Source organism: Schistocerca cancellata, chromosome 2 (genome assembly GCF_023864275.1).
Source record: "Schistocerca cancellata isolate TAMUIC-IGC-003103 chromosome 2, iqSchCanc2.1, whole genome shotgun sequence".
In the NCBI taxonomy this organism is placed as follows: domain Eukaryota; kingdom Metazoa; phylum Arthropoda; class Insecta; order Orthoptera; family Acrididae; genus Schistocerca; species Schistocerca cancellata.
Genome location: NC_064627.1, coordinates 700,196,027 through 700,218,636, shown reverse-complemented (window position 1 = coordinate 700,218,636; position 22,610 = coordinate 700,196,027). Strand labels below are relative to the sequence as shown.

At 43.0% G+C, this 22,610-nt stretch overlaps 1 protein-coding gene across 2 annotated transcripts in view; it reads left to right on the top strand.

Annotated features, from left to right (window-relative positions):
- The window catches only part of LOC126162480 (ATP-binding cassette sub-family C member 4-like), a 203,846-nt gene that overhangs the window by 120,448 nt on the left and 60,788 nt on the right, over positions 1–22,610 (top strand). For both annotated transcript variants that reach the window (XM_049919023.1, XM_049919022.1), the window contains exons 17-18: positions 12,327–12,477; positions 16,960–17,066. In XM_049919023.1, coding sequence (XP_049774980.1) covers positions 12,327–12,477; positions 16,960–17,066 — 258 coding nt within the window. The remainder of the gene's footprint in view (positions 1–12,326; positions 12,478–16,959; positions 17,067–22,610) is intronic.

The following is a 22,610-nucleotide window of genomic DNA, read 5'->3' as shown; positions in this document are numbered from 1 at the left end:
CTCTTAATGTTACCATCCTTGCTTTTAATGTCACCGAAGGTTGTTAGACTTTTCTGTATGCTGTGTCTGTCCTTCCGACAATCATTTCGTTTTCGATGTCTTCACATTTTTCCTGCAGCCATTTCGTCTTAGCATCCCTGCACTTCCTATTTATTTCATTCCTCAGCGACTTGTATTTCTGTATTCTTAAGTATCTCGGAACGTTTTTCCACTTCCTCCTTTCATCAATCAACTGAAGTATTTCTTCTGTTATCCATGGTATCTTCGCAGTTACTTTCTTTGTACCTATGTTTTCCTTCCCAACTTCTGTGACGGCCCTTTTTAGAGATGTCCATTCCTCTTCAACTGTACTGCCTCCTGAGCTATTTCTTATTGCTATATCTATAGCCTTAGAGAACGTCAAGCGTATATTGTCATTCCTTAGAAGGGAACCTCCCCATCGCACCCGCCTCAGATTTATTTGTAAGTTGGCACAGTGGATAGGGCTTGAAAAACTGAACACAGATTAATCGAGGAAACAGGAAGAAGTTGTACGGAACTATGAAAAAAATAAGCAAAATATACAAACTGAGTAGTCCATGTGTAAGATAGGCAACATCAAGGATAATCTGAACTCAGGAGCGCCGTGGTCTCGTGGTTAGCGTGAGCAGCTGCGGAACGAGAGGTCCTTGATTCAAGCCTTCCCTCGAGCGGAAAGTTTACTTTCTTTATTTTCTCAAAGTTATGATCTGTCCGTTCGTTCATTGACGTATCTGTTCACTGTAATAAGTTTAGTGTCTGTGTTTTGCGACCGCACCGCAAAACCGTGTGATTACTAGACGAAAGGACGTGCCTCTCCAATGGGAACCGAAAACATTTGATAGCAAGGTCATAGGTCAACCGATTCCTCCACAGGAAAACACGTCTGATATATTCTATACGACACTGCTGACGGCATGTGCGTCACATGACAGGAATATGTTGTCGACCCACCTAACTTGTACACTTGGCGAATGGGTAAAAAGATTCTTCTACCTTGCCCGATTTAGGTTTTCTTGTGGATGTGATAATCACTCCCAAAAAAGTGATGAAAGCATAAGAGTTTGTCACGTAAACTGCAACAAATGAATGCAACAGTTCCACAGTCGCACAGTTTTCCATGTTCTCTGTTAAAACATATGTTTTTAATGTTTTCAAATTTTTCCGTGTGTAGACCGTCAAATCCTGCATATGTCCAAGCAAATCTGAAAATGTCCTGGAATTTTTGAGAGCGAAGTTGATTATGTGTGAGTGCCTGAACTTTGATAATTGTCTGAAAATTAAAAAAAAATAAACTTTTAACCCAAGGGAAGACTTGAACCACCGACCTCTAGTTCCGGAGCTGCTCACGCTTACCACGAGACCACGGCGCTCCTGAGCTCAGATTATCCTTGATGTTGCCTATGTTACACATGGACTACTCAGTTTGTATATTTTGCCTATTTTTTCATTGTTCGACACAACTTCTTCCTGTTTACTCGATTGATCTGTGTTCAGTTTTTCAAGGCCTATCCACTGTGCCAACTTATAACTAAATCTGAGGGGGGTGCGATGGAGAGGTTCCCTTTTTAGTACTTTCGTATCCCACTTCTTTGTATATTGATGCTTCCTGATTAATGTCTTAAACTTCAGCCTATTCTTCATCACTACTACACTACTGGCCATTAAAATAGCTACACCACGAAGATGACTTGCTACAGACGCGAAATTTAACCGACAGGAAGAAGATGCTGTAATATGCAAATCATTAGGTTTTCAGAGCCTTTACACAAGGTTCGCGCGGTATAAATGTCAGGAGTGCAATTAAAATTCAAGGTGAAAGGGTATCAATGTTACGATTCGCTGGTGACATTGCTATGCTGAGTGAAAGTGAAGAAGAATTACATGATCTGCTGAACAGAATGTACAGTCTAATAAGTACACAGCATGGATTGAGAGTAAATCGAAGAAAGACGAAGGTAATGAGAAGTAGTAGAAATGAGAACAGCGATCAAGGAGGACATCAAAAGCGGACTAGCCATGGCAAAAAGGCATTCCTGGCCAAGAGAAGTCTACTAATATCAAATCCCGGCCTTAATTTGAGGAAGAAATTTCTGAGAGTACAGAATTCTGGAATACGGAATTGTATGGTAGCAAAACATGGACTGTGGGAAAACCGGAACAGAAGGGAATCGAAGTATTTGAGATGTGGTGCTACAGACGAATGTTGAAAACTAGGTGGACTGATAAGGTAAGGAATGAGGAAGTTCTACGCTGAATCGGAGAGGAAAGGAATATATGGTAAACACTGATAAGGAGAAGGGACAAGATGATAGGACATCTGTTAAGACATGAGGTAATGACTTCCATGGTACTAGAGGAAGCTGTAAAGGCAAAAACTGTAGAGGAAGACAGAGATAGGAATACATCCAGCAAGTAACTGAGGACGTAGGTTGCAAGTGCTACTATGAAATGAAGAGGTCGGCACAGCAGAGGAATTCGCGCCCGGCCGCGTCAAACCAGTCAGAAGACTGATGACCTGATAACCGAAAAAAAAGGTTCAAATCCCCCCACTAACCTTTATTATTCAGATTATTCAATTTTTTGTTCACCTCATTCAGCAGATCCTGTATTCACTGTCACTGAGGATAGAAATGTCATCAGCAAATCTTATCAATGATATCCTTTCGCTTGGAATTTTAACCCCACTGTTGAATATTCCCGACATAGCTTCTTCATCGTATAGATTGAACAATAGGGGTGAAGAACCAAATCCTTGTTTTACACCCATTTTTATCCGAGCACTTCGTTCTTGGTCTTCCACTCTTATTATTCCCTGATTTTTCCGTGGTCTTGCTCCCATTACGAACCGCAACGTCGGAACTGCCTGTCTGGTGCCTTTACCTTTCCTAACTGATCATCATCTAACACATCCACAGTTTTATATTCCGTTCTTCCCTATATTACTGTTGTCAGCAACTTGGATGTATGAGCTGTTAAACTGCTTGTGCAATAACTCTCGCATCTGTGAGCTCTTGCAGTCTTCGGAATTGTGTGGATGATATTGTTCTGAAAGTCAGATGGTACATCGCCAGTCTCACACATTTTACACACTGACGTGAATAATCATTTTCTTGCCACTTCCTCCAATGATTTAGTGATTCCGATGGAATTTTATCCATCCCTTCTGCCTTATTTGATTTTAAGTCTTCCAAAGCTCTTCTAAATTGTGATTCTGATACCAGACACCCTGTCTCTTCCCTCTCGACTCTTGCTTCTTCTTCTACCACGTCATCAGGCAAGTCATCCCCCTCACATAGGTCCTCAGTGTACTCTTTCCTCCTATCCGCATTCTCTCTCTCCTCTGCATATAACACTGGAATTTCCGTTGCACTGTTAATGTTACCACTCTTCCTTTTAATTTCTCCGAAAATTCTTTTGACTCTTCTAATGCTGAGTTTGTCCTTCCGTCGATAATGTCTGATTCCATTTCTTCACATTTTTCATGCACCCATTTTGCCTTATCTTCCATGCACACCCTGTTTATTTCGTTCTTAAGTAACTTGTATTTTTTTATTCCAGAACTTCCCTGAACATTTTTGTACTTCCCTCTTTCGTCGTTCAGCTGAAGTATTTCATCTGTTATCCATGGTTTCCTTGCAGATGCCTTCCTTATACCTACCTTTATCTTTCCAATTTCTGTGACTGTCCTTTTTAGAGATGTCCATTCCTTTTCAATTGCACTGCCTTCTGAGTTGTCACAGTATCTATAGCCTTAGAGAATTTCAAGCCTGTCACTTCATTCCGTAGCACTTCCGTCTCCGACTTCTTTGCACATTGACTCTTCCTGATTTGTCTCTGAGACTTCAGCCTTCGCTTCATCATTAGTCTATTGTGATCTGAGTCTATATCTGCCCCCAGTTACGCCTTAAAATCCAATATTTGAATCCGGAATATCTTCCCGTATCTCCCGGCCTTTCCCAGGTATATCACCTTCTCTTATGGTACTTACAGTATTCGCTATTACTAACTGATATTTTTTAATGATACTGCCGCCATTTGATTGTAATAACTTTTGTTTTATTGTTGTAAGATCCTTATTTCGGCCTTAGGCCATTTTCAAGTACAAAAACTTATATATGTCACAGAACTGAATCTTTCTCCTCCCTTGTTTCTGCTACCAAGCCCATAATCTCCCATAACCCTTTCTTCTGATCCCGTCCATACAACAACATTGTATACCTGAACTACTGTTGTCGCTGTTTGTTAGCTGTCGATTCTGATGAGAACAACCCTTTCAGTGAACTGATCGCAGTAACTCACTCTCTGCTCACCTACCTACTCATAACGAATTCTACACCCATTATACCATTTTCTGCTACTGTTTATATTAGCCTATACTCGTCTTACCAGAACTCCTTGTATCCTTTCCATTTTAATTCGCTGTCCTCCACTATATCTAGACTGAGCATTAGCACTTCCCTTTTAAGATTTTGTAGCTTAACTAATAGGTCCAAACTTGTGATATTCCACCTCCCCCCCCCCCTCCCCAACTCATAGAAAGGTATCGTTTCGTTGGTCATTTTATCTTTTTTTCATGGCCACCTCCCCCTTGGCAATGCTCTCCCGGTGATCCAAACGGGGGCTAGTCCAGAATCTTTTGCCGATGGAGATATCGTCATGACACTGTTTTGACTTAAGGCCACATGTCCTGCGGATACACATTATGTGTATTTAATGCAATGGTTTCCATTGCATCCTGCATCCTCATTTCGTTGATAATTGCTGTTTCTTCTGCCAGTTAGCGGCAGTTTTCCAACCCAAGGGTAAGTGAGTGACCTGAACCTCTATACACTCCTCGCCCTCTTCGACAATGCTGTTGGCAGAACGACGGTGACTTCTCATGCCGAAATTTATCGGCGGCCGTTGTTGACGTTTTTTATTCGAAATTTAAGCAGTGGCGAGGTTCTTACCCGGGACCGAGTACGTTTTGATTAGTAATCAAAGACGTTACCCTTTTCTGTGGTGGAACTGTCTCCTTATTCAGCTAAGTGTAATCTCAAAAAAAGAAACGAAAATCAAATCCACTGCTACCTGGCACCGCCACTTTTACCATACCATAAAAAAAGCTACCCCTCTTCAGTCGTTGTTACTAGCCATCCCGAAAAGTTCTCCCAAGGTTCTACGGGTCTGTAATTTTTGTTACATGATGTAATTACTAAATGTGTTCAAGTGAACGCAGAATGTTACAAAAATGTGAGTCAAAGGGTACACTAAAATAACTTTATACTTTACTTGTGCTACTTCATCTAAAAGAACCTTTCTTCAAGAAATGGTGCAACTGGAATTTTCTTGTCGACTGCCATGGCGTTTTCTGTCTCCGTCTAAACTATGTGTATCAGTCTCATGCTGCACTGCTAATGCCTCAATGAAGATTCCCATGAATCAGCCAGTCTCTCTCTTCCTCACTGCTTACAATTCAGATCATTTTGTCTTCGATGTGATACTGCACGGAACGTCACACTGAGTCTAGTACATCCCAACTAGAGGGGCGTTTACGAAAACACAGCATAAATAATTTGCGAAGAGCGTACGATACCTCAGTGTGCATTCAAGAGCGTTGCGAGTGTTTTGCAGGTACCACCAGTAATCAAGCTCCACTTTATCCACTTCGCCGTAGATGTAGTCGATGATAATTCCCTCGAACCAAATAAGCGCATGATGGTTTGCGAGAGGAAAGTAATAATTATCCGCACATAAGAAAGTCCGGTGTTCAATCACGTCAGGTGGTACGTAGAGGTAACAGGCTAAACCGTTCTGCATCAGTCGCCGAAAGCTGGACGACGACACGCACGTGAAGCGATGTTCATTGATGTTCAGGAGGCGACGCTCAGAGTAAATTGGGGGGTCCGTTAATCCGATAGCGTGGAACCAGTGTCCCGCCTCGTATTTTTTGTTGGTGACTTGATACAACGTCGCGGGTACCATAGTTGGTGGAACGTGGTGGTGTATCATTTTCCAGATTCATGGCCAACTAACAGTTGGATACTTTGTTTCTACCTCGTTACGCGGAGCTGCTCGCAGAAGGGTGCTGTACAAATCTTTTGCTTTCAGCAGGCTGTTTAATAGAGGTCCGAAGTCACAAACCTGTATCCAGAACGAATGTCGACACATGAGAGAACTGTGTCGGGACATGCTCCACCGACACCAGAAGGACGTGAAAGACTGGCATCAGTACCTTCAATAGACGATCCGTGAGGGAGGCGTCTTGACTGGTCTACATTTTTCACACATTGCTCATATAAAGGACAGCTATCCGTGCCTGGATGTTAACCAGTCCCACCCCTCCGTCATGTAGAGGGAGGGCGAGTGTGTCATAACGTACTTTAAATACTTGTCGTTTCGATAGGAAATAACTGAAGGCCACCTGAAGTCTGTGACCAATCACCTTCGGTAGGTGGAGAACCTGTACCTTGTGACTGAGTTTTCAAGCCACATAGAGGTTCACTTATTCCACAAGCTCAGTTGGTTAAAGTCCTGGAGCAGGTTCTGGCGCACCATCACGCGTACAGTCTGTAGTAATCATCGATAGTTTGCCACGACCGTTTAGAGCACATCTTTTGTAAACGTGACTTCCAAATATCTCAGTTCAGTAACTGTCCAGAGGAAGACGAAAGCACCTAGCCAAAGACAGAGCCCGATATCCAGCGCCACCGGCTTATTGATATTCACAAGACTGCCCGCAGCCTGTCCATAACGCTCGATCCAGTTTAGTATGCCATGGACTTCATCGATGGAACGAACTAGCAGTAGCAGCTTGTCAGCATACGCCCTATAACGGAATGTGTTGTCCCACAGTGAGATGTGAGATAGCTTATGGTTGAAATCACTGAGGAGTGGGTCGAAAGCGATGTTGCATAAAGCTAGGTAGACACCTCTTAATGAGTACTGAGCACACCCTCTGTCATTGGCCAGGACCTGAGAGCTGGTTGCTGCCAAAAGGCAGTGCAGTATGACGATGAGCCAACAGGAAAATCCCATATGGTCCATCATTTGTAGCCCGCATCTCGTGGTCGTGCGGTAGCGTTCTCGCTTCCCACGCCCGGGTTCCCGGGTTCGATTCCCGGCGGGGTCAGGGATTTTCTCTGCCTCGTGATGGCTGGGTGTTGTGTGCTGTCCTTAGGTTAGTTAGGTTTAAGTAGTTCTAAGTTCTAGGGGACTTATGACCACAGCAGTTGAGTCCCATAGTGCTCAGAGCCATTTGAACCATTTTTTTCCATCATTTGTAGGAGGAAATTATGGTGCAAAACTAGATATGATTGTCTCAATGGGAATTCCGCGATCGTTCAATAAATAAAATATGGCGTTTCAGTTTTCGATCGCTATTCTTTATTTTTAATTACCGGTTTCCGGCTAGCTGCCCATCTTCAGATCATATATTGTAGTTACAGAGTAACTTGTCCGTACATATCACTCAGTTCTTCCTCCTGCCAGTGTGAGCTGCCTTGTTTCGACACAGCCCTGCAGCAGCCCTTTTGGCATTTTGGTGATAACTGTTTTCGTGTGTGGCCTTCCGTGTCAGATGGTGGCATTGACTCACACTTCACCAACACGAGGATTTCTGTTGGTACGATATGTGTATCGATTCCACCCTGCTGTCGGCGGCGCCTGCAGTGTTCAGTGGCGTCGATGGTTTGGACGGAATTCTGCCGCTGGCCAGGCAGACCGATCGGCCCGGCGTCGGTCCACAGAGGGTGGTTGCGGCACTGCAACGTCGGTCTGTTGCGTCTGGAGAAACGGAGACGTCGTGAGAGCCGCGATGTAAGTTACTGGAAACATTGTAGGCGTCGGTGCAGGTGCCATGCTCTGCTGTAGAAGTCGTGTGAACCGACTTTGGAGGCACTGGGAACGTAGGTGACCTTCCTTTCCACATCCGGAACACGCTTTAGGTAGGTCATCATAAATAACTGTGGTCCTACAGCCTCCTGTTGGGAGGTGTGATGGTATGTGTTGGTGGAGTTCAGTGCACACCTGGCGTACGCCGTTGAAGTCTGGATATGTCTTAAACTGGGTCCACTTTTCTACCACGCGTTGTTGTACTGTACCGTAGGGGTGGAGCGCCGCCAAGACTTCTACCGCCGTGGTTTCGAAGGGTAGTTCGAATATGCTTCTAGTCCACACTCCCAGTCCGGCATGGTCAGCCCCAACGTTGCCAACGTTTCCGTTTGGGACACAAGCACGGTCTAACCGTGTTCTAACCTATCGCACCAGGCTTTAGTGTGCGATTTTCTTTGCCTAGAAGGCGTCCACGGGCGGATTACGAGAGATCTCTGGTGCGCGCTCTCTCTCTCAGACAGTCCTCCCGGGAACTAGGTGGTGCTTAGCTGGAAAGTTCGTGTGGTGTGCAGAGCACCTGGCGGTGTGGGGTTGTCGGCTATGCTTAGGACGGCAGGCGTGTGGGCCGCGTTCCGCCGTAGTTAGTGGTACCGCGGGAAGAGGGGCCTTTTCCACCGCGGCCTACGGACTGGCGCTGCAGACCGCCGTCTGTGCCAGAGTTCTACTCTGCGTGCTACCACAGAACCACAAGCTGCATGTTTACTTCTCTTCTTTAACACCCAGTGAGAAGCTTGAAGCTGTTGCTGCATTTAGCAGTGCAGCAGCGCTGTTGTAACTGCAGTTACGACGTGTTATACCAGCCGAGTGTCTTGCAAGGTGCGCTAAATCGGGTAATGTTCGTTAATTGTGCAGGCCTCTGGGAGAAGCCGATACCCGCTAATTATCATCTTGCTATTTAAATCATTTGATTTATTTGACAAGGTTCAGCCTAACGTAGTAAAACTTCCTTCGTTTTACATGCTTGTTATTTATTGCGTTGGTCCTTTGTTGAGAGAAGTGGGTAAGGGCATAAAAACTGGCATTCAGTAAATTTTGCCGTTGTAGACAGTGTACAGTTTGGTGTGATTTTTAATGCTCCATCGGTGTTCTTACAGCCAGTCTTATGGAGATGACTCAGCCTGGTTTCTCTTGGTATTAATGGAATTGTCTGTTTAAGAGCGGTAGCGTGGACCATGCAACAAAAAAATTTCCGCTTCTTGTAAATGAAGAAAAATTATAATAACTTATTCTATGCCTCTGTTATGTCACCTGGTACCAGGACTTTTTTTTTACTAGTCCTTTCTTATATTGTAAAACACAATGTTAGTTGCGCTAAACCCTAAATCTAATTTCCTGAGTGTGAGATTCAGCTACTTGATGCCACGCTATGCTGCGCTCGTTAATTTTATTGTGTTTGTAATGACAGTCTTGTGTATGTCTTAGAACTAGTTAATTTGGGTTACTGCTCCGCTTTCTTGTGGAGTGTAATGGGTTCTACCGCTCTGTGCGAACCGCTTGCAGTACCAAAATATTGCTCCGAATATTTTGTAAAGTTTCTTATTACAGTGGTTGTATACACAAAAGCTTCACCTTCAGATTTCTTATTACAGTTGTTCTATACGTAAAAGTTTCGTCTTCAGATTTCTTATTACAGTTGTCTACGTCTTTACCTGAAACATTCTTTAAATCGATTTAAATGCCGTTGGATGTGTCCAGATAAGGTTTAGTCCGGTGTTACTGTGAGTTTGTGTACATTATTTGACGCACTGCAAAAAGTTTTTAAGAGCTGTATGATACTACTTAAATCCTACACCGTTAAGATTATGTAAATTTATTATTTTATTCTCAAATGTTCATTGATGTACAGAATTTTGGTAAATTTCGTCATACCTGAATCTTTGCTTTGCAGTGCTCTTAATTTAGAAATTGGTAACTATACATTTGGTTTTGGGGGCCATCCTTTTACGTTTGCTGATTTTTGAGGAATTTGGTAATTTTAATAAATCCTAATTCAAATGTGCATTAACAAATTATGTTCAATCCCCATTTGCCCAGGTCTTCGTTGTCCTTCTTTGGAGAGGCGAATTGAGGCGTCTCATAGACTTTGTTTCATCTCTCGAAGAACCTTGCGGCTTGTTTTTTTCCCTTTATTGTTATTTTAATACCTAAACAATCCGGTAGGCTGTCAGCGGCATGCTACGCCACTCTTCAGCCATAGTGTTGACAGTAACAGAACACAGAATGGAGAATCAGAATGAACATAGTGATGGGCAAAAAAATAGTGGTCACAATACACAAAAAAACACGGAGCCGTTCACACTCGACGATAACGACATCGAAAACACGTTGACACAGCGCACATAACAATGATGAATCCGACGGCAGAAGTGAACGTAGAAACGTGTCAGCGGCCACTAAAAACACAAAACGACGTCACACACACGAGACACTGATGGCGATGATCTCCGGTAGCGTAGCGTGTGCGAGTCCGGGGACCTGCCAAGAGGGGACGAAGGGTGAGGGGGGGGGTGGAGAGGGTGGAGAGGGGAGAACAGAGATGCCAATGGCTGAGGAGATGGGAGGAGGAGTAGAGGGACAGGGGAGGGGAAGCCCGGGGGAGGAGTGGGGAGAAAGGGAGGAGGGAGGGATGGTGCCCAAAGGAACAGACACAGGAAGAGGGATGGTGGATCAAAGTTGGTAGGAGGGGTAAATGAAAAGGAGGAGGACATCATTAGGGAGGGGCAGCTGGCGTAAGCCACCTTGGGAGAGGGTAAGGAGGGTGGAGAGATGGAGACCGGGTGGGACGTGGGAATAGAGGCACGGCAGTGGGCGGGGGTGGGAGAGGATGGGGGAGACAAGCGGGTGAGGAGGATCGAGGTTGCGGGAGGTGTACAGGATCCGTATCCTTTCAAGGAAAAGGAGGAGGTGGGGGAATGGAATGAGATCGTACAGGATCCGTGTGTGGGAGGGGAGCCGGAGGCAGAGAGCATGGCGTTCAAGGATTTGAAGGGATTTATAAAAGGTAGGGGGGGGGGCGGAGATCCAGGCTGGATGGGCGTAACAAAGGATAGGGTGTATGAGGGATTTATAGGTGTGGAGTATGGTGGAGGGGTCCAGACCCCACGTACGGCCGGAAAGGAGCTTGAGGAGACGGAGTCGGGAGCGTGCCTTGGCTTGGATTGTCCAGAGGTGGGAGTTCCAGGAGAGTCGACGGTCGAGAGTGACGCCAAGGTAATTAAGGGTGGGGGTGAGGGCGATAACCTTGCGGCATGTAGCGTCGTTAATAAGTTGCACGTAGTCCGTGTTACTTACAGGTACGATCGAAAAGTGGATACCAACGATGTTGGCAGCCGGGATCTTGGCACCTTCCTTGAAAAACCTGTCTGCATTGAGTGCTTTTCGTCTAACAAGCTCGTTTCTGAAAGCTAATTTCAGTGTTGATTTTCGGTATTGATTCGCCATTATCTCGTCGCGCTGCGGCGTCACGTTAGTGTCGGCCTAAGGAAGTAAACAGGGCGAGCGTTTGGCACTGCAGCCGGCAAAACGTCCGCACTGCACGGCTGCTAAAGCCGTGCTGTCCCCTCCTCCCCCGCCAACCCCCCACCAACCTACCCCTAGAACACGGTGAGTCTTTCGTTTAAAACGTCAATTCCTTTCGTGTACTGTCGTTGAAGAGGAGTTACTTTCAACTACAGTCCCTGTCGGTTAGGCTCGTTTTACGAGAGCTGCATTGAGTGTGTGTTACCGTGCTGCAAGTGGTACACAATTTTTTGTACAACAGTTGGAAGGTTCCCATTGACACAACAACAAATAGAGTAACTTCATTCATGGTGTGCTTATGATCTCGTCTAAATATGATAACTTCTTTTTGGCCTTCTGCCAAGTCCCAACGTCGATCCATCTTACTGTACGATTCCGTACAGCTGAGTGCCACATGGCGTACACGACACTTCACTGTCGGGACATATGTAAGCTTACCACCTGACACTAATTCTACACTGTCTACAGAGATCCAAAGCGATCAGTATGTACTTTAAGAGGAGTCACTAGGATCGTTCTATGATATTCACTGCCGTTGGGAGGAAGGGAAACGTCTCTGGGTAGATGCCTCTAATTACCACCTACTAAGATTTCAAAAAGAATATTCAGTTATGAAGATTTGTAATTTATGTAGACTTGTATCACCTAGACGCTCAGGAATAGGACGCATGCCAACGGTAAACAAGCCATAGATTACTTTCTGTTACACAATTTTCATTGGTACATTACACTGTTCTTTTTTTTAACTACTAGATGAGCATAATAATTTGTGTGAATTTGAGAAAAACACATCTTCAGAAAAATGTTTAGCAAGTAAATAATATTATTATAGGTAATACGAAAACGATTCTGTTTTCACTAAGAGCCTGATTGATACTCGAGTGACGTAATGCTAAGTGTTCTTGCCGCTGCAGGTATACATGGCGCTCTGCGGAATCCTGGCAATGGTCCTCGTGGTCAACTACTTGCTAATTGTTCCGATGGTCATTATCGGAGCACTGTTTGGCGTTGTGGCGAAGCGTTTCATGACAACTGGGAGAAACATCAAAAGACTCGAAGGCATCCGTAAGTACTGAGCGTCACCTGCTTTCCAGTTTCCCCTGCACAATGGAAACACTACCCACATGGTTATCAGAGTGTTCCGCAACACAAAAGCTTTGAGAAGGGGTAACTATACAGTACCCCTCAGATATTGTTATTATTGTTATCTTATTGCACTCTTGTGCTACACACCAACTGTGCAATACTTGTTGTGTTATTCTAAGGAAAGATAGTATATGACTATTACTTAAGTTTAATTTGATGTCAGGGTCAAAGACTAGCTTCCATTGCATGATCTTCATGAAATTACATAAGGTCCGTGATATTTTCACTGATAAAAATGAAGATTATTGCCATATCTTGGTATTAACACTTTTTATCTTCGGTTCACTCATCACAGATTTGCCAAAGAATATTTTAACAAATCTCAGAAGCATTTTTGTATGCACTGTGACGTAAGGCTCAAACGAAGAGAAATTTCGCAATAACTCACTGTTCTAAGAGCATAAAAAGGATAGACTGTTCTGAAGTGAACAACTGAACTGACTTAATACGCAAATTTCATCATTTATATAAATTGCAATTCCTTCTACAAATATCTGGAATTTTATGATCATCAAATTAACTATAATGTCTTTTCTGCTTTTAAAAATGAAGACAGGTTTGAAAAAAATATAATTTATGTGAATGAAATACTTTTAAAAATATAATAAAAGTTAAAGATATTGATATACACTCCTGGAAATGGAAAAAAGAACACATTGACAACGGTGTGTCAGACCCACCATACTTGCTCCGGACACTGCGAGAGGGCTGTACAAGCAATGATCACACGCACGGCACAGCGGACACACCAGGAACCGCGGTGTTGGCCGTCGAATGGCGCTAGCTGAGCAGCATTTGTGCACCGCCGCCGTCAGTGTCTGCCAGTTTGCCGTGGCATACGGAGCTCCATCGCAGTCTTTAACACTGGTAGCATGCCGCGACAGCGTGGACGTGAACCGTATGTGCAGTTGACGGACTTTGAGCGAGGGCGTATAGTGGGCATGCGGGAGGCCGGGTGGACGTACCGCCGAATTGCTCAACACGTGGGGCGTGAGGTCTCCACAGTACATCGATGTTGTCGCCAGTGGTCGGCGGAAGGTGCACGTGCCCGTCGACCTGGGACCGGACCGCAGCGACGCACGGATGCACGCCAAGACCGTAGGATCCTACGCAGTGCCGTAGGGGACCGCACCGCCACTTCCCAGCAAATTAGGGACACTGTTGCTCCTGGGGTATCGGCGAGGACCATTCGCAACCGTCTCCATGAAGCTGGGCTACGGTCCCGCACACCGTTAGGCCGTCTTCCGCTCACGCCCCAACATCGTGCAGCCCGCCTCCAGTGGTGTCGCGACAGGCGTGAATGGAGGGACGAATGGAGACGTGTCGTCTTCAGCGATGAGAGTCGCTTCTGCCTTGGTGCCAATGATGGTCGTATGCGTGTTTGGCGCCGTGCAGGTGAGCGCCACAATCAGGACTGCATACGACCTAGGCACACAGGGCCAACACCCGGCATCATGGTGTGGGGAGCGATCTCCTACACTGGCCGTACACCACTGGTGATCGTCGAGAGGACACTGAATAGTGCACGGTACATCCAAACCGTCATCGAACCCATCGTTCTACCATTCCTAGACCGGCAAGGGAACTTGCTGTTCCAACAGGACAATGCACGTCCGCATGTATCCCGTGCCACCCAACGTGCTCTAGAAGGTGTAAGTCAACTACCCTGGCCAGCAAGATCTCCGGATCTGTCCCCCATTGAGCATGTTTGGGACTGGATGAAGCGTCGTCTCACGCGGTCTGCACGTCCAGCACGAACGCTGGTCCAACTGAGGCGCCAGGTGGAAATGGCATGGCAAGCCGTTCCACAGGACTACATCCAGCATCTCTACGATCGTCTCCATGGGAGAATAGCAGCCTGCATTGCTGCGAAAGGTGGATATACACTGTACTAGTGCTGACGTTGTGCATGCTCTGTTGCCTGTGTCTATGTGCCTGTGGTTCTGTCAGTGTGATCATGTGATTTATCTGACCCCAGGAATGTGTCAATAAAGTTTCCCCTTCCTGGGACAATGAATTCACGGTGTTCTTATTTCAATTTCCAGGAGTGTAGTATGAAAAGAAATTAAATACATTTCTAAAATATGGCACGTCATCAGGTTCAAATAAATTACGTTTGTAAATTAGTCATAGTAAGTGCCATCTGTTATGAATGATATGACATCAATTCCACCATGCAGAAATAAAAACAAAGTTGTATTTTTTACTTCACCGTGAAATTTACAGGAAAACTAATTTCCGTGCATAACACAGAAAAATGTAAAATAATCGACTTTGAACGACACAGAATTCCGGCAGTGTAATAATCTTTGTGGAATTATGAAAAACCGTGAATGAGATACTTTAAATTTGAAAATTTGCGTACACTTTGCTGAGAAATGTAATATTGCAAGTTTCTGTAATCTCAAGAAGTTACCGTAAATCTTGGTTTTTTATATGACGCTTTTCTATTTGCCTCGTATCCTCAGCTCTGTTGAATTCATTATTTGCTAGTGCAAATGACTGAGCCTAGATGATGAAAACTGGAGATTCCTCTGTCTTTAGAAAAGGGACGTTACTGGAGTGGTGATATTTGGAATCTCAAGAGCATTTGGGATCCCTATCAGGTCGGATTGAGGGAGGACATAGAAGCAATTCAGAGGCGGGCTGCTAGATTTGTTACTGGTAGGTTTGATCATAAAAAAAAAAATGATTCAAATGGCTCTGAGCACTATGGGACTTAACTTCTGAGGTCATGGGTCCCATAGAACTTAGAACTACTTAAACCTAACTAACCTAAGGACATCACACACATCCATGCCCGAGGCAAGATTCGAATCTGCGACCGTAGCTGTCGCGCGGTTCCAGACTGTAGCGCCTTGAACCGCTCGGCCACCCCGGCCGGCGTTTGATCATCACGCTAGTGTTACGGAAATGCTTCAGGAACTAGAGTGGGAGTTTCTGGAGGAAAGGAGGCGTTCTTTTCATGAATTGCTACTGAGGAAATTTAGGGAACCAGCATTTGAGGCTGACTGCAGTACAATTTTACTGTCGCCAACTTACATTTCGCGGAAAGACCACAAAGATAAGATAAGAGAGATTAGGGCTCGTACAGAGGCATATAGGCAATTATTTTTCCCTCGTTCTGTTTGGGGGTGGAACAGGGAGAGAAGATGCTAGTTGTGGTACGAGGTACCCTCCGCCACGCACCGTATGGTGGATTGCGGAGTATGTATGTAGATGTAGCAATAGTAGCGAAGCACAGTGACAGTTTACTCGATCCTTTGCACGACTAAAAGCAGCAGTAACCTAATACTAAAAGCAAATGAGAGAAATCGCCTGTTAGGAGAAGCTAATATATAATGCTGAAATTCTTACCACACAAGTGCTGTCAGTATTCAGTCAGGATGTCAAACTACTTGTTCAGCAGTTTGAATACAAGCAATCTGCAGAAACTGAACGTCACCTTGCATTTAATTTATCCTAGCTAAGGTGTCACACTATGTTGTAAGATAATTGTCGCCGAACAAAACTGGCGTTTCTATCTCCCAGAAGGTGGCGACTGCAACCATCGCCGATGTTCATTATATCCAATTATAGTTATTTACAATATGACGCGACATCATACCCAGAAAACTTTTGTATTAACCTACGCAATTACATCTTACTTTTTTGTCTGATGAGGGGTCACATTAATGAACAACTACTGATTACAGTATATTAAGCTTTGGAGCTCACACTTCTTTAAGTAAAAATTACTTTATCGTGTGTTGGTGTTCATAGGACAATCTTGAAGATTATGAACTACTTGAATTTTTTACATAAAGTGCTGCTCGTATAAGAGTTGGTCATTGGTATGAATGCCCTCTTCCACGAAGAAACTACACATCGGTAGGTCTTTTCAGAAATTATTTGTAGAATATGTGTGTGAAATTCACAGTGTTTCTCATGGCATGTTCGCCATCCGGTATGAACGTCATATAACACATGTGGCTGCTTCTTGCTAAGGGGAAATAGTGCAGAATTCTTTCTTTTAAATAACTGATGGTACTAACTGCTGCTGTGCACAATGAGTGCTTCACAGTTGCTACTGAAAGTTGTTTGTATTACTTTTTTAACCACAAATCATAACTGTACGCTTCTCATTTGAGGGTCCAGTGCTTTGTAAAATACTTGTACGGAGACAATGCCATCATTTTGATAGTTGTCTGTAGGTTATTCTAGTTTTCTGGAGAAGCTAAATAAAAACTTTTTTTTCTTCTCGCTCCTCTTTCTATTAATTTCCATGCTCTACATAAAGTCACACGTGTAAAAAAATTACAACAATTTTGTTTTCAATTTCCTTAAGTAAACTACGAAGTATTGCCATTTTGTCTGTCATGTTGTATATCAGGATATTTAACACGACTTTGAATTTTTCAGGTAGAAGTCCCATGTTCTCCCATCTTTCTGACACACTCAACGGCCTGGCCACAATAAGATCTTCAGGAGTTCAGGATATTGTACGGAAAGAATTCGATGACCACCAGGTATGTCGCTTGTTTCCTCAATACACAGAAGTTATTGGTAACAGAAAGTGGCTGAATCAACAGAAACAACAACAAGGGAAGCGAGTCATACACTGATCTAATGTTTCAGCCCGAAGGTCTCGACTGTCCCACTTACCAAACTGCAATGTTTGCAGCAACTGAATACTTTGAGAACCATTTACTTCTAGCAGATCGAGAGAACAGATCTAAATTACAACCGTAGCTGTAGGAGTACGAAACTAAAACAACTACTTCATGCCTTGTAATAACTAGCAAAATTTCAGAAATTGAAGACTATCTAGAGCTGCAAGAAGTAGATATACAAGTGATTCAACTAAACTCGTCACTTTCATATTTCCGTCTGCATTTAAGACACAGTAGTACTGTTACAAGAGAGTGATCACTGAGCGACATATAGTCTCTTAATATAGGTAAACAATTACAAAGAGATATCGATATTAAATCTGCTTTTTCGAATGCAACTCACTTGGTTAACTATAATATTGTGCAAGGGAACTGTCCAATTCGACTTGTCCAAACTGTCTCCAAAGTTTTTATATAGGAAGAATACACCGAAAAAATACGACGTCAAAATTGTAGCTGCTAAGACAGACTTAATATCAAAAAAGACAAAAGGGATAAATAACATTCTATCAGAATTTCTAAAATTAACAAAACTACTATCCACACTGATGTGTAGAATGTATGAATCAGGTGATATACCATCTGACTTCCGGACACACATCACCCAACCAATCCAGAAGACTGTAAGAGCTGACAAGTGCGAGAATTATCGCACAATCAGGTTAACAGCTTATAGATCCAAGTTACTTGCCAGAATAATATACAGAAGAATGGAAAATAAAATTGAGGATGTGCTAGATGATGATCAGTTTGGTTTTAGGAAAGGTAAAGGCAACAGAGAGGCAATTTTGACGTTGCAATTCATAGTGGAAGCAAGAGTAAAGAAAAATCGACACACGTCCATAGGACTTGTTCACCTGGAAAAAGCGTTCGACAATGTCAAACCGTGCAAGATGTTGGAAATCCTGAGGAAAATATGGATAAGCTATAGAGAAAGACGGGTAATATACAATACGTACAAGAGCCATGAGGGAACATTAAGAGTGGAAGATCAGGAACGAAGGGTTCGGATTAAAAGGAGTCTAAGGCAAAGATGCAGTCTATCGCCCCTACAGTTGAATCTATACATCGACGAAGCAGCGATGGAAAAGACCAAAAGTGGAATCAAAATTTATGTTGAAAGGGTATCAATCATAAGATTAGCTGAAGACTTTGCTATCCTCAGTGAAATTGAAGAAAAATCACAGGACCTGCTAAATGAGTAAAGAACATGGATTGAGAGTAAATTGAAGAAAGACGAAAGCAATGAGAAGTAGCAAAAATGAGAACAGCAAGAAACTTAACTTCAGGATTGGTGATCACGAAATAGATGAAGTTAAGGAAATCTGCTACCTAGGCAGCAAAATAGCTGATGACGGACGGACCAAGGAGGACGTTGAAAAGGGACTAGCACTGGCAAAAAGGGAATTTCTCTCCTGCATAGACCTTCATTTGAGGAAGAAATTGCTGAGAACATACGTTTGAGCAAAGGTTTGTATGGCAGTGAAACATGGGCTGTGGAAAACCGAAACAGAAGAGAATCGAAGCATTTGAGATATGGTGTTACAAAAGAACGTTGAGAATTAGGTGATCTGGTAAGGTATTCAGTGACGAGACTCCCTGTAGAACCTTCGGGAAAGTAATATATGGAAAACACTGACAAGAGGATTGATTAGAATGATAGGATACTGCGAACACATCACAGAATAACTTCCATGTAGTAGGTGAAATTGTAGAGGGTAAAAACTGTAGAGGAAGATAGGTATTGGAATACATACAGCAGATAATTGAGGAAGTTCGTTGTAAGTGTTACTCTGGAATGAAGAGGTTGGTACAGGAGAGGAATCCTGTCAGAAGACTAAAGACTCAAAAAAGAAAAAAAAGTAAGATAAATGAATAAGACACATTGCAAGTATTTTAAAAAGATGTTGAAATCTGCCAAATTATTATTACCTCGCCAAGCGGCTGGAAATTACACCTGACAACAGGCTTGAGATAACTCCTAATATTATGTCGGAACTCCCTTATCCCCGTGTAATGGTGCATCTCGACGGAGAATGGACTCAACAAGTCCTTGGAAGTCCCCTGCAGAAATACTAAGGCGTGCTGACTCTGTAGACATCCATAATTGCAAAAGTGTTGCCGGTGCAGGATTGTGTGCACTCTCGCGTCCGTCGGCCGTCGTAATTTAATAGATTATTATTGTTATTATTATTAGTTTTTGATTGTTGCCGACTTACGTGGTGGGCCTTAATAAAAATGATATTCCATTTAATTTTGATTTGACGGTTAAATGCTTTCCTGAAGTTCTCCTTTTTAACAATATTAATCTCAAATTATTTGTTACGTTAATGAATGTTAGACTTGCTGCATCTTACAAACATGAGCATACAAGCTGAACAATGTAATAAACTTTTCATATTAATTTCCTCGGCTAGTCAATTCACTTTAAAGCAAAAGATCTTTAGTTATTAATTACAATTGCGGCCCACACACGCGCGAGAGTATTTTTCTTACCTCCGTCAACCATTGTATTGTAGTCGGAGTCCTGGCTCTGGGTCTCGGCTATGGTACTGAAAATAAGAATCTTAAAGCTAAGTATTTTCTGCAACGTCGGGCGGCTGTGGAGAAATATTAATATTATGTTAATAGCGGGAGAGTATTTCGCTTCCGCTAATTTTCATAAGTTAATATCGCCACGTAATGGCGTCGTTGGCTGCATCGGCCGCTGCGATTGTTGAACTGTAAATTACTTGAATGCAGGTTAATTCAAGGAAGGCGGACATGAAATCGGGATCACCTCTTACAAATTAAAAGTGCACAATAATATTTAATTAATATATTATCTGCTTAACTCATACAAATATGCTTACATTTGTCAGCACTCGAAAGATGTCCGTCTATATACACTCAAGACAAAAGAAGAAGTAAAGACGACAAAAAAATTAACAAAAGAGCGTATCTTGTCGTCTCTTTAGATCACTTTGTTATATTTCTTTGCATTGCATTTCTTTGCATTTCTCGACAGAGAAATTATTGTTTTACGGCTACATGAAAAAAATATATTATTCAATTTATGAATGTCTCTTATTTATAAATATTGTTTTTAAGTCTTTTCGTAATATGGCACTGGGAACGCTATATTGCCCCCCGAAATGTTTATGTCATAAAAAATGTTGGTGTTTTTTTACATAAATATTTCCTCTTTCATGTCCACAGTGTCCACACGCAGATTTTTCCTTCACGGTCTATATATGTCACATCGTATATTTAAATCGTCAAATTACTGAGGTGTGTTGCGCACAAAGTGTAATACAGATGAAGTTATCTACATAACAATATAATATACAATTTATTACGTATACAGTCATGTACAAAAGGACATAGAATACAATTAATTTCATTTTGGCTGCTTCTTTTTAGGGTTGCAACTTTTGCAGTGTTCAAAGGTTTACAATCACGAGTTAGTCCGGAATATTTGAAGTCCCAGGGGTGTCAACTGTTCGCTCCCCATTTGGCGCGGCCGTAGGGAAAACTGGGGAAAACCTCGGCGGAGCGACAGACTAACTGTTTGGGTCACTTTCACTTAAATGTTTCTGGGATGTCATTGGAGTACAGGATGTGCATACATTACAACTAATGTTTTGTTGCACTATGCAAAGAAATGAGGTCATTATAACAATTGGTTGCGGTGTCGATGATCTACGCCGCGATGTTTAGCTCGCGACGGCGTCGGTTGGTGTGTTCGGTGCTCGGCGTTCGCGGCGGCGGCGGAGAGGTCAACGCCCGCTCGACGCCAGCGTGTCTCTCGCCGTCGCGGAACGTCAGAATCAGCTGATCGGCTGCACGGTTGGCGATGCGCTTCTGTCTCGCCCGGGCGTGGCGGGGTGGGATGATATCCGCCCCCCGCTCTTGTTGGCAGGAGTCAGCTCTGCTACGCATCTCCGACGTAGTACATGAAACATACACACAACCAACGTAATATTTGTTTCCCGCTGCAGATGGTTACGCTAGTGGGAAAGGAGCATTTATTAGTGCGGCAGTTGTTAAGTTTTCGCCAGTTTCCGAGTATCAAGCCAGCACTCTTGCAGAATACATGACATGGATCTTCTCCCGTGAATGAAGTTTTGATGCGCCACTGTTTCCATTACACGTCAGTTTTTGTCTTGATAAATTTATTTATGTTTTCGCCGCACTCGCAGGCACTGGTGAGTGTCCCAGTACGAGCTTAGCACAAACATTCGCCGTTTCTGCGGTCGCTGTTTTGCAACAGTCCACGCATCGCATTCCAATCTCGCATTATTGTGCTCACTGAAACTACAGTCTGTCCCAAAAATATTGACTGTGGGTTCACTTCACGTTAACAGTTCACATTTATAAGCAAATTCACAGTTTTTCGTGCGTAATATTGGCGTTAGGCGTCCTTACCGCTGTTGAACGTTCAATACTAGCACTTCACTGTCCATATCACAGTTTCACCTACACAGTTTTTCACACTGCTTAAAGTAACTGTTTCGATTAGTTCACAAACACAAATGTATTTCATTCAGTCTGAACTGGATTTTGGCTCGTGCTGGATTTTACCAGTCTCTGGCACTAATTATCTCTTTTCATTTTCCACTTAGAGTCGTACTTGCCTTCAGATTTTTTTGACTATACAATTGTATTTCCCTCTCATCTGAGGTAAGTCCCCATGTCATGTCTGCCCACTCATTGCGTACTTGCCCTCCAGAGCCAGGCTCGACTTTACAAAACTTTGCCTCTCGCATTATCGTACACATTTTATAATCTAGGCCTAGCGTGCAAGTTCCTAGATTAGTGTTTGATTTGTGACTTTTGTTTACACGATAAATTCGTGTAAATCTCTGCCTTAGCAGATGGCAATATATTTTAACAGTGCTTAGTGGTAGTTGCGTTTACTGATTTGCTTTGTACCTTGTCCACAACACATGAGGTACCTTGGGTGATGTACACCCTGCACTCATGTTGTTTAGTAAATTATGATTGAGCATATTTCAAGATCGGTATAGACATAAATACATGGAACAACATATACACTATAATATTGAATTTCATAAGTTGCGTTACTACTACAGTTCAAAAATATCCATGACACACTAATGAAAAATTCTTTCATCATTACATGCTGTTGAATTTTTTTTAAAGCATTTTTCAACATGAAATTTTTAAAAAATTCTTAAATCTACGTTCATTGTTTTTTCAAAATGCAATTGCTTAAAAATACTATTATTCCTTAACATCTACAAAATTGAATCGCACTAATCTTGTGCACCTCATTGTCTTTTAATGTTACACTAAAATCTGAACATTTGCACACAGATAAAATACACTCTAAACTTAACCTATTATTCACATATGTAAAAGTTGCTCTACTGAGCGAACGTCTTTAAGTCTTTGTAA